Genomic DNA, 13,083 nt, shown 5'->3' on the forward strand with positions numbered 1-13,083 from the left:
CCACAAGCCAAGAGGGCGTTGGTTATTATATGGCCATGGTGCTGCTCTAAATAGGTACTGGGACAAATTTGCTCTGATAACTGTCGAATTACGAAATAAACAGAGAAAACATTCATCAGTTTTGAATAGTGACAAGTTTTCTGTTGATTTTCATTGGTCTTTTCTTTGTTGCATCACCTCGAATAAAGTTGAACAAGTTTCGTCATTGAAATTGATTTATTTTTGTATGATTGAAAAATTGCGCTTAAAGTAAGGTTTTGCTGTGGTTAGAACTAACTAACAATTTGTTTTATAGGTATAATATTTAGTCGTAATTTGCAGTGAGTTTGTTTACTATCTCAAAATGTCCACTTGTTTATCTTAGATAGATACAAAAAATTGTGTTTATATTAGTCCTCTCTCAGATAACCATACATAATAAGTTACAAAATGTAAAATCAAATTTCGTTACAAAGAACGCATATAAAATTCTTCTACCAATAACTGTGCTCTAGCCGTGCAATCTTTGTTTTTCATTTTTTGGTATCAACTAAATTCTTTTAAGTGTGTTTGCAAAAGTTTAACTTTCATACTGACTAATGAAAATTTATTATAAAAACAATATCAATATCACCAAAAATATTTGATCTACAATTAAGGGGCGTTGCATCTGTACACATAGTTTCTTACCGCTAACTTGAGCTTAACTTTATTGTTTAAGTAAACTTATGCCTACTACTATTCAGTGAGCCTGTTCAATAGCTATGCACTTGTTTCGGAATTAATTTGCTAATAGTGAGCTTAGGTTAGGATAGTTTACAGCATGTCGGGTCCTCGAATATGTACAAATAATAGATTAATAGTAGGACCGCTTATGATGATCGATTTTTGGTTTGGTCCAATCAACAGCTCGATTTACACTCACTCACACAAACTCGCATGCGTCTGTCCTTGTATGTATAGTAACAAATCGTTTCCTTATGTTGAAACTTCTATCGTCTCGTTGTTGTTCATCGGTTCCTTATCCGAGACAATATTGATAATATCGCTTTCCACATCACTGGATCCATCCTCCAGTTCCGGCTCGACACTGGTCACATCGATCGGAGTGTACAGGTGACCAGCGTGATGATGCGAACCGGTCGCTCCCGCGTACGTTACTTTGCCCATAAATGAACGAATCTCATCAAAGTACGCATCCTCCCGTTCGGCCTCGTTGGACGAGGGCGAATCTCCCAGCCCAATGCCAAGCCCTGCCGCGTCGGCATCGTGCTTCTTCAGATGCCGATCGAGATTCGTCTGCTGACCGAAGCAGCGTTCGCACAGGTGACACTTGAATGGGCGTTCTTTGTTGTGAATGTTACGCACATGACGCTGCAAATTACTAGAGATACTAAATGACCGTTCACAGTACCGACATTTGTAGGGCTGCTCACCGGTGTGCGTGCGCAGGTGCCGGGTTAGGTTAGCCGAACGCGGGAAGATTTTCCCACAAAATTTGCACGAGTAGCGGTCCTTGACTTTGCCACCACCGGTTAGCCCACCGGCAGCCATTATGGCCTCGTGAAAGGGTTTCGGCGGAAAGGAAGCACTTCGCTTCAGTAGGTCAAAGTTCGGGCCGAGGGACCCCAAAAAATTGAATGGCGGCCGTTGAAAGTTCGGAATCCCCGGACGGTACATGGCCTCCAGTAGCATCGGATAGATCGGGCGAGGATAGGAGATCGGCTGAGTGCCCGGTGACGAAGGTGACGGTGAGGGGCGAGGCGATAGCGACGGCGATGGACTTGGTGCCGGTATTTGGTGCGGTGAACTACTGGCTGCTGCCTTTGGAGAGTTAGCCGGAGCCGGTTCCGGAGTCGGCACTGGTGGTGTTGGGGTCAATGTTGTGACCTCGATGGGCGTTGGACTGCGGGTGCTGTTGGTTCGCTTCTTGGTGACGCTCAGATCGAGCGGCTGTTCCGACGTTGGTTCCACTCTGGCGAGCTGGAAGGAAAGGAGATAAAACTTGATTATTGTTGCTGACAAGACAATAAAACCAAATCAAAGATATTCGAAAAATTTTCAATCGAGGTAGCCTTTAATTCGAAGCGAATCTGACAAGTTCTCAGGTCACTATTCAGTATAAACCAAATCCAATCAATACGGGTAAATATCAATTTAAATCTATATAATCTACCGTTCAATCAATGTTGCACGTCGAATTGAACGGTTGAAATTAAAAACCGAACTTCGTAAAACCCGTTTAATTCTTTTAAAATTCTAAATTCTGATAAAAACTTCGGACTGAAGCTGATAATGATGTTATATGGACTTCAAGGTAGCTTTCGACCGGGTAGGCCAATCTCTCCTACTGGCGAAGATTGAACGATTGGGCGCTTCACTAGATGACAGATCGTGCTCTATATGTGAAACTGGGAAGCAATGAATCATACAGTTTTATCAAGATGTCGGATGTGCCTCGAGGAAGCAATCTAAGACCTTTGCTGATTTAGCTGTTCTTCAATGACGTATCCTATGTGATCCCACCAGAATGTATACTTATATATGCCGAAGAACTTTAATTGTTTCTCATTGTGCGCTCCATAGTAGATTGTGTTGATCTGCAGCGACCCCTAGAAAATTTCTGTGATTTGTATGAAGCAATGCAAGCAATATTCCTTCATTTTGCTTTAAGGTCTTTGCCGCGGCGCAACCCGACGGAGTTGCCACAATACATTGATCGTAGTCGTCTGCTCCTACTTTTGCCAAAAGACGGAATATGCCCAGATCCAGCAAAACTACTGATTGGCCAAATAGATGCCTTAGATATTCTGTCACAAATGAATACTAATGATCCGCTTAGATGCCCAAGACCACGGAATTTTTTGAGACTCGATTTCGAGCGCGCCGAATATGGACAGAATGAAACTATAAGGACGACGTCAAATATTTTCATAATGTTTAATCTGTATGATTTCTCTGCATCTAGTGATGTTTTTAAAAATAGGTTTAGAAGATTTACCTGGTTTACAATACGTAATTTTAATATGTAATGTTATTATATTGTTCAATGCTTAATTTGAAATTTATTGCAATATTGATTAATGTTTGTGTAGCTAGTTAAAAAATTATGGGGTTTGAAGATTATTCATCTTGAAATTGATTTCTCTTACCCAATAGCATTTCATGACGATTAATACCGGACACCAGGAAAAAGATCAACTATACACAAGAAGCAGTAGGGTGGGAAATGATAGCCAGTTGTCAAAACATTTCATGAGCACAGCATAGGAGACTAAAAACCAAAACATTTGCTTGCACACTAATAAATGTAAAATTTGGACGAGTAAAAGAGGTCATCTTCAACTAGTAAAAACTAGCGACCGAGTTAGAGAACTGGGAACAGATTGATTCCATTGTAATGCATGCCAAGTGTCAGTCATCAATCTGTTTTGTTCAGAAAACTACATGTGAAAATGGTACAGAATATATTAAAACCAGGAAGCCGTGCCTGGAAATTTTATAAGCAGTTACGCATGAAATCATATTGCATTATGATGATTATGACGAACCTCACGTTTAGACTTTTTCCCGTAATATCTAAGTTCACCGTTTCAGTATGTTTGAAAGAAGAGTGAAAATTTGCCAAGAAAATTCTGATCTGGCAGGCGATTGGTGGATGTGGTAAAATTAGCGCTCCTTTCATCACTTGTTGGAATTAAACAGTTAGATATATGAGAAGCAATTGTATTCCAAACTCCTACCATTTGTTAGAAAGCGATTGTAAGCTTCCGGTTGAGTGTAATTTGAGAACATTTGCAAACTTCGTAGCTTGAGCGCTACATCCGACTTAGCTTAGTCAGCATTAATGTAATTCTCTGGGTATTTCCAACGATGAACGGACAAGTGTGCTCCGTCATACTAGCGATTCGCTGATTTATGAGTGCGACATGAGATAACTTTATTGTCACAATGGCATGGTTGAATTTACCGCTGGAAAGGGACCCTGGATCTTTAGGGTTAAACATTAACGGGGTGCGCTGAATAGAGGACATACGGCAGATCCTGGGTGGGTGGCTGGGTGATTGTGTCGGAACTCTAGTATCGTGCGACCAAAACGCAAACAGGCTGGAGGAAATTTACATTATTTGACTGTCAGACTGGTGCACCGGGAGTTGTTGCCATCGGTGGTGTAGCAGTTGCATGGATGCCAAAAGAAAACGACGGATGGAACGGGCTGTGAGCTCTGGGATCGCGTCAAAAAGCACCAGTTGGACGCCTTTTTAAATTTCAATTTTTGATATAAATTCAAAAAACTTGATCTAAAAAAATCAAAGCACGACTGTTTTCTAGTTTATAACCGACGTCTTTTCAGTACTGAATTTTAACGATTACGAGAATGTTAATAGATATTTCAAAGGCATTTTAGACGAGTTCCCGCAGCTGATTTGAATTTTTTGTTATAATCTAATGGATTATTCTATTCTATTCTATTCTAACCCTTACACAGCCAGTATTGAAAAGCATCCTGGAAAACACTGCAGATATTCTTTAGTGTTTTTCTTGTCAACATTAATATTTGAAACATATTACAATATGTCGCAAATATTAAAACGGTCAGGCCTACTGTGCAGAGTTGGGTTTGAAGATGTTTCAATATTATACGGCAATTGGATTATTCATTTAATGAACAATTCAACCAACGAATCGTTTTGAAACTTGAATGAGGAAGAAACGAGGACAACCGTACCGACCGTTTCAGTGTATAGGGGATTAGGATAAAACGTTGGGAGTGACTTTGCTAAGAAGGTTAATGTCACTCCTTTGGTCCTTCGGGATGGAGCAGAGGGATTTATTTTTGTTATAAGCTAATGGATTAGATGAAAAAGTCGCTCTTGAAAAGATTGTAATTAGTTGATACCTATCCAACAACTCTCTTTATGACTATTATTGAATCAATAGAACTCTATTTAGGGCTGTTATTTCTTGAGAAATATATAGATGCAACTAGTCCCAACATATTAGTTGCTCTCCATAAATGCCTATTGATGTCTCCGTGCTGTTTAATCATGCAGTTTTAAACTATATACACGAAGGATATGTACCGTGTAAAAAAACCGTGCAAACCAAAACCACGTTAATTGCGAAATCCGTGTAAAAAACTGTGTTAATGTAGGAAACCGTGTTATTGTAGAAAACTGTGCAGAAAAGAGTTAATTCCGAAAATCGTGCAAAATAAAACCGCGTTACATTCAATGCAAAAGACAGACGATTTTAGGAAAAGGGGTGATTTCGGAGTTTTATCAAAAATGTTCTAAGTTCTTTTCGAGGCAAAAAGAACTTTGCGAGATAAGTTTTTTTGGACGGAGTATGCAAGTAGCACGGTTTCTGCTTTTATTCTAATCCCTTAGAAATTTTTTAAAAGAATGGAAACGTTGGATTTTGAGGTTTCCTTTTGGCCCGCCCTTGAACAATATGGTTGATTTCGGAACAATATTAACGAATAGACGCCAAATATCGATGTTTGAGACCATTTAATATAATAAATATGATATAATAATAATATAGGTTTTTTCTAAAACAGATTTGACGAGTAGACGCCAGATATCGATGTGTGAAGCCATTTTGAAAATCAAGATGGCGACATCCGATTTGGAATTCTTTAAAACCCCATTAATATGGGTATTTTTGGAAGAGGTTTGACGAGTAGATGCCAAATATCGATGTTCGAGGCCATTGTGAAAGCCAAAATGGTGACTTCCGGTTCAGTGCAACTTTGCGAAACCCATTAATATGAACATTTTTGCAACGGGCTTGACGAGTGTCGGTGTCTGGGGCCATTTGGAATTCCAACATGGCGACTTCTGGTCTAACGGAATTTTCTACAGCCCAATCATTATGCATATTTTCAGAGCGAGCCTAATGAGCGCATGATAGAGATCAATGTCTGAGGCCATTTTGAAATACAAAATGGCGACTATCGGCTTAGCGATATTCTGTATAACTCAGACAACGTAGAATTTGATTGACAAATATGCAGTTTCCAGAGGTCTGACGTCGATAGCTTTCTTCGCTGTATTATTAAGATGAATGAAATGTTCGCTAAACTAGAAGTCACCATCTTGGATTAAAACATGATTTCTGGAATTTACATCCGGTATCTATTCATCAAGGCTATTCCAAAAATTCTCACATTGTTTTGGTATTTGAAAATTTTACTGAACCAAAATAGCCATCTTGGTTTTTGAAGTTGCCTTAGACATCGATATTCAGCATCTACTTGTCAATCCCGTTCCAAAAATACCCATATTGATTGGGTTTTAGAGTATTCCGCTGCACCGGAAGTCGCCATCTTGATTTTCAAAATGGCCTTGAACATCGATATTGGATGTCCACTCATCAATCCCGATCCAAAAATACACATATTGATGGCGTTTTAGAGAATTCCACCGACCCGCAAGTCGCCATATTAGTTTTCAAAATGGCCTCAGACATGGAACAGATTGTTGAAGTGTGGACCAGAAGGAATCTTCAAGATCGGCTTTTCCACTTTTCCAAAAATCTTCTAAATTCTATGAATTTCAAAAGGTCTTGGAATAAAAACAGAAACCGTGCCATTGCAAAATTTCTTCCAAAAAATTTTACCAAAAATCATCTTTTGTCTTTAAAATTACTTAGATTTTTTTGCGAAAAACCGTGTTAATTGCGAAAACCGTGCAAAAAAGCCGTGTGAAAAAACAGTGCAAAAAACCGTGTAAAAAACCTTAGTGTATATAAAAAACGGAAAGTAGCGAACCGATGTGGCAAACAGAGCACGAAAATCAAAACTCGCACAAGAAGGATGTGCCTCACGAAACCATCTTGCATTGGGATGGACGGTGAGACCGACACCAAGGCCAAACAGCAGAAAACAGCCTGAACAGCAATACAGCGTCGTCATCTGACCATTCAAACAAGTGTACAAAAGAAGAAATGGTCGACATTCGTCAAAAACTCCACGTGCTGCAAGCGATCCGCGGCTATGGCAAAATTAGTACACCCTTCATCGCAGCTGGGACCGACCACGGACACATTTGGAGGAACAACATTCGGGACAACGCTATATCGAGAAATTTTAGGCGATCATAGACGCTCGTATTTTGGTAATACTCAAAAAGAGATTGAAAATGTAATTTTATTAAAAATGTGGTTGAAAGTGTCATAACAAGTCGGCCTTACGATTGCTCAACATTTAATGAAAGTAATTTAATAGTACTTCAACTCAAGATAAAACTTTTTTTTAAACATTCCCGGCATAGCTATGATACGCAATTTTGTTGAGAAACCCGAGATGCAAATTTCATGTTTGAAACTTGCTGTATTTTTATGGTCGACAATTTTTAACTTTTTCTAGAAAAAAATCAGGATGAGAGGGCCATCCGAGTCCCCCTATATGGCTACGTTCGTGCTACACAAGTGATCATGTAGGTGAACTTTGATATTATTGTCGTCTAATAAAACACTATCTAAGAACGCTTCGCGTTTGAAGTGTTTTGGATGAGTAAAATGTTTTTGGTGAAACTTCATGCAAAATGCTATCATACCCGCGAACCCCATGTCCGCGTTCTGACGTGCCACATTAGGGACAAATCTTGCCACATCTAAAAGAAATCGCTATTGTGTACCTTCAGAGTCTCACTCATTCCGAACCAACTCGCAGTAGAAATAATGTTTACAACACTCTGTCAGTCCACTTTCTACTTCTGTTCAAATCAGATCTACAATCGAGTCAAGTGAACGACAACTTTCAGTATCTTGATCTAGTGTGCATTGTCTAGAGAAAAAAGGAAACACATTTATTCTTGCCGTCATGAGTAAACATGAGGAAAAAGCTCTGCTCCGACCCTACTGACTTTAAATTTTGGTCAACACAGCTGACTTTTCGTGAAGTACCTTCTGAAAGTGAAAGGGGAGCTTAGCCTTACGGAGGTCCTTTATCTTCAGTATCATCATCTCCCTAATGTAGTATTAATATCATTCAACACGTTAACCCAAACTGAACGTTTCGCTTTTGCAGAACATCTTAGAACACGTGGTTGAAAGTGACAACGTTGGAATTAAGATTCCCGTGTATATAGAAAATGACTTTATAGGATACATGACCTATCCCCACGTACCCGTCCTGAGTTATGCGTATTGCAATACGAATAAGTAGAATATGCTACACCTGATATTTGAAGAAACTTCTTCCTGAGTACGAGTGGTGTTCTTGTGATGAAGATGCGAGTCGAAAGACCTGTTCCCTCCTACTTGACTATAAAACTCAAAACTCACGGAGCTACTATTAAGCAAACTCCTACGTGCAATCGCTCAAAAATCAGAACCAATAGATGTAAAAACAAGTCCGAAAGATATTCAGATCGAACTTCAGACTAAACTAAATCCAATTAAACATGTAGCAATTTGCACGTTGTATTAAGCGATCGTAAATAAAAACCCGTAAGATACCATACCTCGGTGAACCCGTTTGATATTATTGTATGCATCGCTTGAAAAGTTTGCCAAAAATACTCTTAATAAATTTAATTCGGTTTTTACGCTGATGTACCGACCGACTCTTTCAAAGGGTAATTCCAATTCAAATTGTATGGTCAAAGTTTACAGCTGACCCTTATGTTCTAAAATAATGAAACGGGCTATCCATACTGCCCCTGTACAATCTTCCTCCAAACATTTAACACTAGCATTATATAACGAAAAAAAAATCAACCCTCAACTAACCTTAGCCGGAGGTCCGTCCGAGTCGCTATCCTTTTCCTCCTGTTCCTCCTCATCGCCGCCAGCATTATCATCGTCGGCGTCGTCGTCTTCCTCCTTTACCACATCGATCGACTGCTTTCGCTCCTGTTTGATTTCTAGCCGCGTCCCAGAGCCAGCAGCCATCGAAGCCATCGCCGAGTACATCGAGAAGTCCTTCACCCGAATCGAACCGCCGGCCGGTGGAAGCTCATCTTCCGAGCTGTGGACTTCCAATAAGGGTGCACCTCGCGAGGTAAGGCTACTGTTGAGTGAACCATTCTCTCGACTGCGGTTGAAAACCGTTTCCGTTTTGATGTGATTGTTATTGTTGTTAAATGCAGCCAGAGCGGTTGTGGTGGTTGCTGCAGCCGCCTGGACCGGTGTTGATGTCATCGACGGGATGGAGTTGAAATTTACCGGGATGGGTCGCGCCGGAGAAGGTCTCAAATGGTTGGTGGCTTCCTCCGCTGTCGGTGGAGAGATTTTCATCGTTTGCTGACCGTACTGCTCCATTAGGTTCAGATGGCGGGGAGAGGGAGTTTTACGATCCATTTCAATCGGTGTCGGATTTGGTTTGGGAAAGAAGGAAAGTGGGAACTGTGAGGCATGTGTTGGGTTTGGGGGGAAGATACCTGGCATGCCGGGATATGGCCGGAAGCCAGGAGGAAAGAATGGATTCCCGGAGAACATGAGAAACGGGTTTGGTGGTGTGGCCATGTTGTGCGGTAGATTCGGAACGCCAGCGGTTTGCTGTTGAGACACGGCCGCCGATGGATGCAGAGGTCCTCCGCCGACGGTGGTCGGATCACAGAATCGTTTATGCTTCGAGAGAGACGTTACGGTGCTGAAACTTTGGCCGCACTTGTTACACTTGATCTGCATGCGACAGTCGGCATGCATTCGCTTGTGTCGGCAGAGGTTCGAGAACTGGGTGTACGCTTTGAAGCAAACCTCACACTGGAACGGCTTGACCGAGGAGTGAATGTGCGTGTGCTGCTTGAGTCCGGAGCTGGTCGCGAAGGTTTTACCGCACTCGGGACAGGCGTGACTGCGGGCACCCACGTGATGGGTACGAATGTGTCGCTGTAGGTTCGATGGATCGGTGAAGACCTGCGGAAAGGGAAGAGGGTAAAAAAGATAGAAAGAAGCGATCATTGTAATTGATATTTCATTCAGCCAAACAGGGTCTTGCACTGTCATGGCACACAAAAGGTAAGCAAATACCGATCGACTCCGTCAGATAACTGCCAATTTGAAAGGCCTTTGTGCGACGAGCTCAATATAATTATTTTGAAAAGTTGAGATGATGTACAAAGGTTTCACAAAATTGTCAATTCCATTGGCTTCAACTCAGCGCAGACCGCTATAGGTGCAATACTGGGGACTGTTCTCCTTTCAGCGCTTTGTGGCACGCGAGATCAAATCGTGGCAGAAAAATGAAGATCAATGAATAAACAAACACTGGAACTGGAATCCAACCAAATCGATGTGGAATAATGAGAGTGAAAATTGACGGCAATCGCCGGTAAGGAAAAGCAAACAAAGATGAGGTAATCGATGATGGTGAGGGGGCGCGCGCTAGCACGATCGCATCCAGACTCGGTGCCCGAGTGATTGAAGCCTACCAATAAGGGAAGGATTTCTTCTCGGAGGCGCGTGACCCGAGAGCAGACGAGGGCGCGCACGTGATTGAGCTGATCCAGTTTTGACATTCCGCGACGGCAGATGGCGCGGCGCGATCTTATACAATCACCGCTGCTGTTACCCCATAAAGTTCCACATTGCATTCGCGCTGCAAGACTCCAATTTAGATCCTCGGAGATTTCGCCTAACTAGGTGAGGTCTGCTTATGCTGCGCATTAATTATAATTAATGATTGTTGTGAAGCTCGCAGCAGCGAAAGGACAATGATAAAGTTGGGAGGGAAAATGCTTTATTGCCTAAAACAATAAAATATGGTAGCTTAAAGTGGGAGGAACGATTGCCGATTTTGACCACCTACCGATACAAGGCCTGTTTGAGACTACAGGGGGACATGATTTGGAATAAATTTATGATTTCGATTCAGCCTCGTGGGGGGAATTCGAACGGTCTGGACCAGGGCGTAGAAGAATGGAATGGTTGGTTTCTTCATAATATAAAAACTCTGCTGTGGACACAACAACCTACAGGGGCATGCTTTCATTATCGATTTCCTTCTAACTGCTACCGAGAGCAGCAGCTTCACAATCGCTCCGTTTGCTTTTGGTGTGGTCAATTGAGTCGATTCTATTGAAATGATAGCGCTCCGAGGCCTCCTTCTAAGGGAAATCGTGTAGACCAAGCGATGTATCTGCTCTCTGTCGAGAGGGAAAATTAATGTATGCAAAATCGAAACGGAGGACGCTAGGACCGGGAACCGATCGCCGCGACCAGCTCCCTGCGAGCGTAATCGTGGTCAATTCAATTGTCTTTGGAAGTGTTTTATTAAAGGGTCACAGCTTCCGCGTTCATTATCCAAAGACTGCCAACCGAGCCAACAAACTCTCTAACAAGCCAGACTCGTTCTAATTATCCAGCTTGCGTAACCGGGGCAAAAACTGATTAAGACATATCACAATCTCTGCGGTCAGATCAGCACCCAGCGTTCCAGAAGCCTGAACACACCAGATTTATCTCCTGCTCTCGATGTGCTGTCAGATCTGTCCGAGAAATCGAATGTGACAGCCACGGACTCTGCGACTAGCAAACAACAAGCGAAACCGTCAAGATAAACCGTCTGATTGGATTGTTAGGCGACCGGAGATTTCGTAACTCCACCCGCTGGTCAGGTTCATTCGCGAAATACAGTTACCTCTTGCCCGTTGCGGCACTTTGATACACATCCGCTGTTTCGAAAAATATTACAGAACCAGAAAAAATCACCCGACACATGTTACGACTAACTTTAGACATTTCGAAGCTAATCACATTGATTTATTTCCCCTGCAGAGTGCCACCAGCTATCGGTAAAGTCCAATTCGATACGCAGTGAGTGTCCTGAAACTGAATGGTACAACAATGTAGTTACAATCAGGACAAACCACGATACGTCAAACAGTTTGAATTTTACTTTTATTAGGCATTTTTCACTTTAATATTTCTGCTGAACAATAGTCATTATCAAACTGGTGGAAAAGCTTAAGCAATCAATATCAACTTCAGAACAGCATCCAGAAACTGTTTCAAACTCGATCCCCGGTGCAGAATCTCCTGGTAATCTCCAAAATGTAAAAATTCACCCACTAACGCGATGTAGCACGTCACGAACTGTCAATCTTGATTATTAGCAACTCGCGACACACGTTCTGACCCCATCGCGGTCGGTGCTCCAGAGCCTACCTGGAGCGATTGGTTGTTACGTGCAAATACTACGGCCAAACCAAATAGGCAGGTAAATAAAATTACTGGGCCCGCCGTGTTGGTTGGGGCGGCGGTTGTATAAAAACGAGGTGAAAATCACCTGAACGACAGCAAAAAATTGTACCACAATAAACAAATAGAGCAAATTGAATTTAATTGATAAATAGCAATTGTGAACTGGACCCACTGGCTCTGGGGATCAATCCGTGCGGGGGTGGTTCATTCGACTCAAATCCGTATAATTTGATAGCAATCAATAACCCGCGGGTCGGCCCTTCTAGCATACACGAAAAAAACCCCGGTTCGGATTCGCAAGCGCCGAAAGCCGATCGAGGTACTGTTGATCTGATAATTGTAAAGACATAATTCTATGTGGACGCGCGTGTGTATTGTATAGTTACCGATGTGTATGACGGCGGCGTGCCGGTTTGGGTGGAGCGATGTTGCAATTGCTGCTCGGTGGGTACAAGCAGAGTGGACGCAGAAATTGATATGATCAGCGAAAAGGCGAAACCAATGGCAATGATGGTTGCGAAACGGAACACGGCGAGTAATTGCCATCCAAAGTGAGCGGAATAATGCGAATGATCACCGTAATTTAAATCGATAGAGTAATTTTGGATGGGGTGAAGATTTTTCTGTATTAGAAAATAATATGTGTCTGTACATTGTGTTATTTGAAGGGACGTAACAAGTCTTAGGCGTGTTTCTGTTGGAGTTGCACAATCGGCTTGAAAATTACTTTGTACTGTGTCTGTTTCTTTGTTCTTAAAATCTTAATTGTTTCTTGATCGAAAAATGAGGAAAGATTTCGGATGCCAATAGGCTGCGCCGAAATCGAACTTTTCCTATCCCTAGCTTTCCGCAGTACAAGCTGAGGTACTAGCAAGCTTAGTGAAGATCGGGTAACCAACCCCGATAAGATTTTTGGTCGTATGCTGACCGAAGAGTGTCTTTTCTCCGTGT

The 13,083-nt window shown here is 42.0% G+C and overlaps 1 protein-coding gene across 3 annotated transcripts in view; it reads right to left on the minus strand.

The window, feature by feature from the left end:
- Positions 1-230: 230 nt before the first annotated feature.
- Positions 231-13,083, minus strand: part of LOC131678608 (transcription factor hamlet) — a 290,300-nt gene continuing 277,447 nt past the window's right edge. For all 3 annotated transcript variants that reach the window (XM_058958826.1, XM_058958825.1, XM_058958827.1), the window contains exons 8-9: positions 8,719-9,846; positions 231-1,962 (exon numbers count right to left, since the gene is read on the minus strand). In XM_058958826.1, coding sequence (XP_058814809.1) covers positions 958-1,962; positions 8,719-9,846 — 2,133 coding nt within the window. In that variant the 3' untranslated portion in view covers positions 231-957. The remainder of the gene's footprint in view (positions 1,963-8,718; positions 9,847-13,083) is intronic.

This window comes from Topomyia yanbarensis, chromosome 2 (assembly GCF_030247195.1).
Source record: "Topomyia yanbarensis strain Yona2022 chromosome 2, ASM3024719v1, whole genome shotgun sequence".
NCBI classification, from domain to species: domain Eukaryota; kingdom Metazoa; phylum Arthropoda; class Insecta; order Diptera; family Culicidae; genus Topomyia; species Topomyia yanbarensis.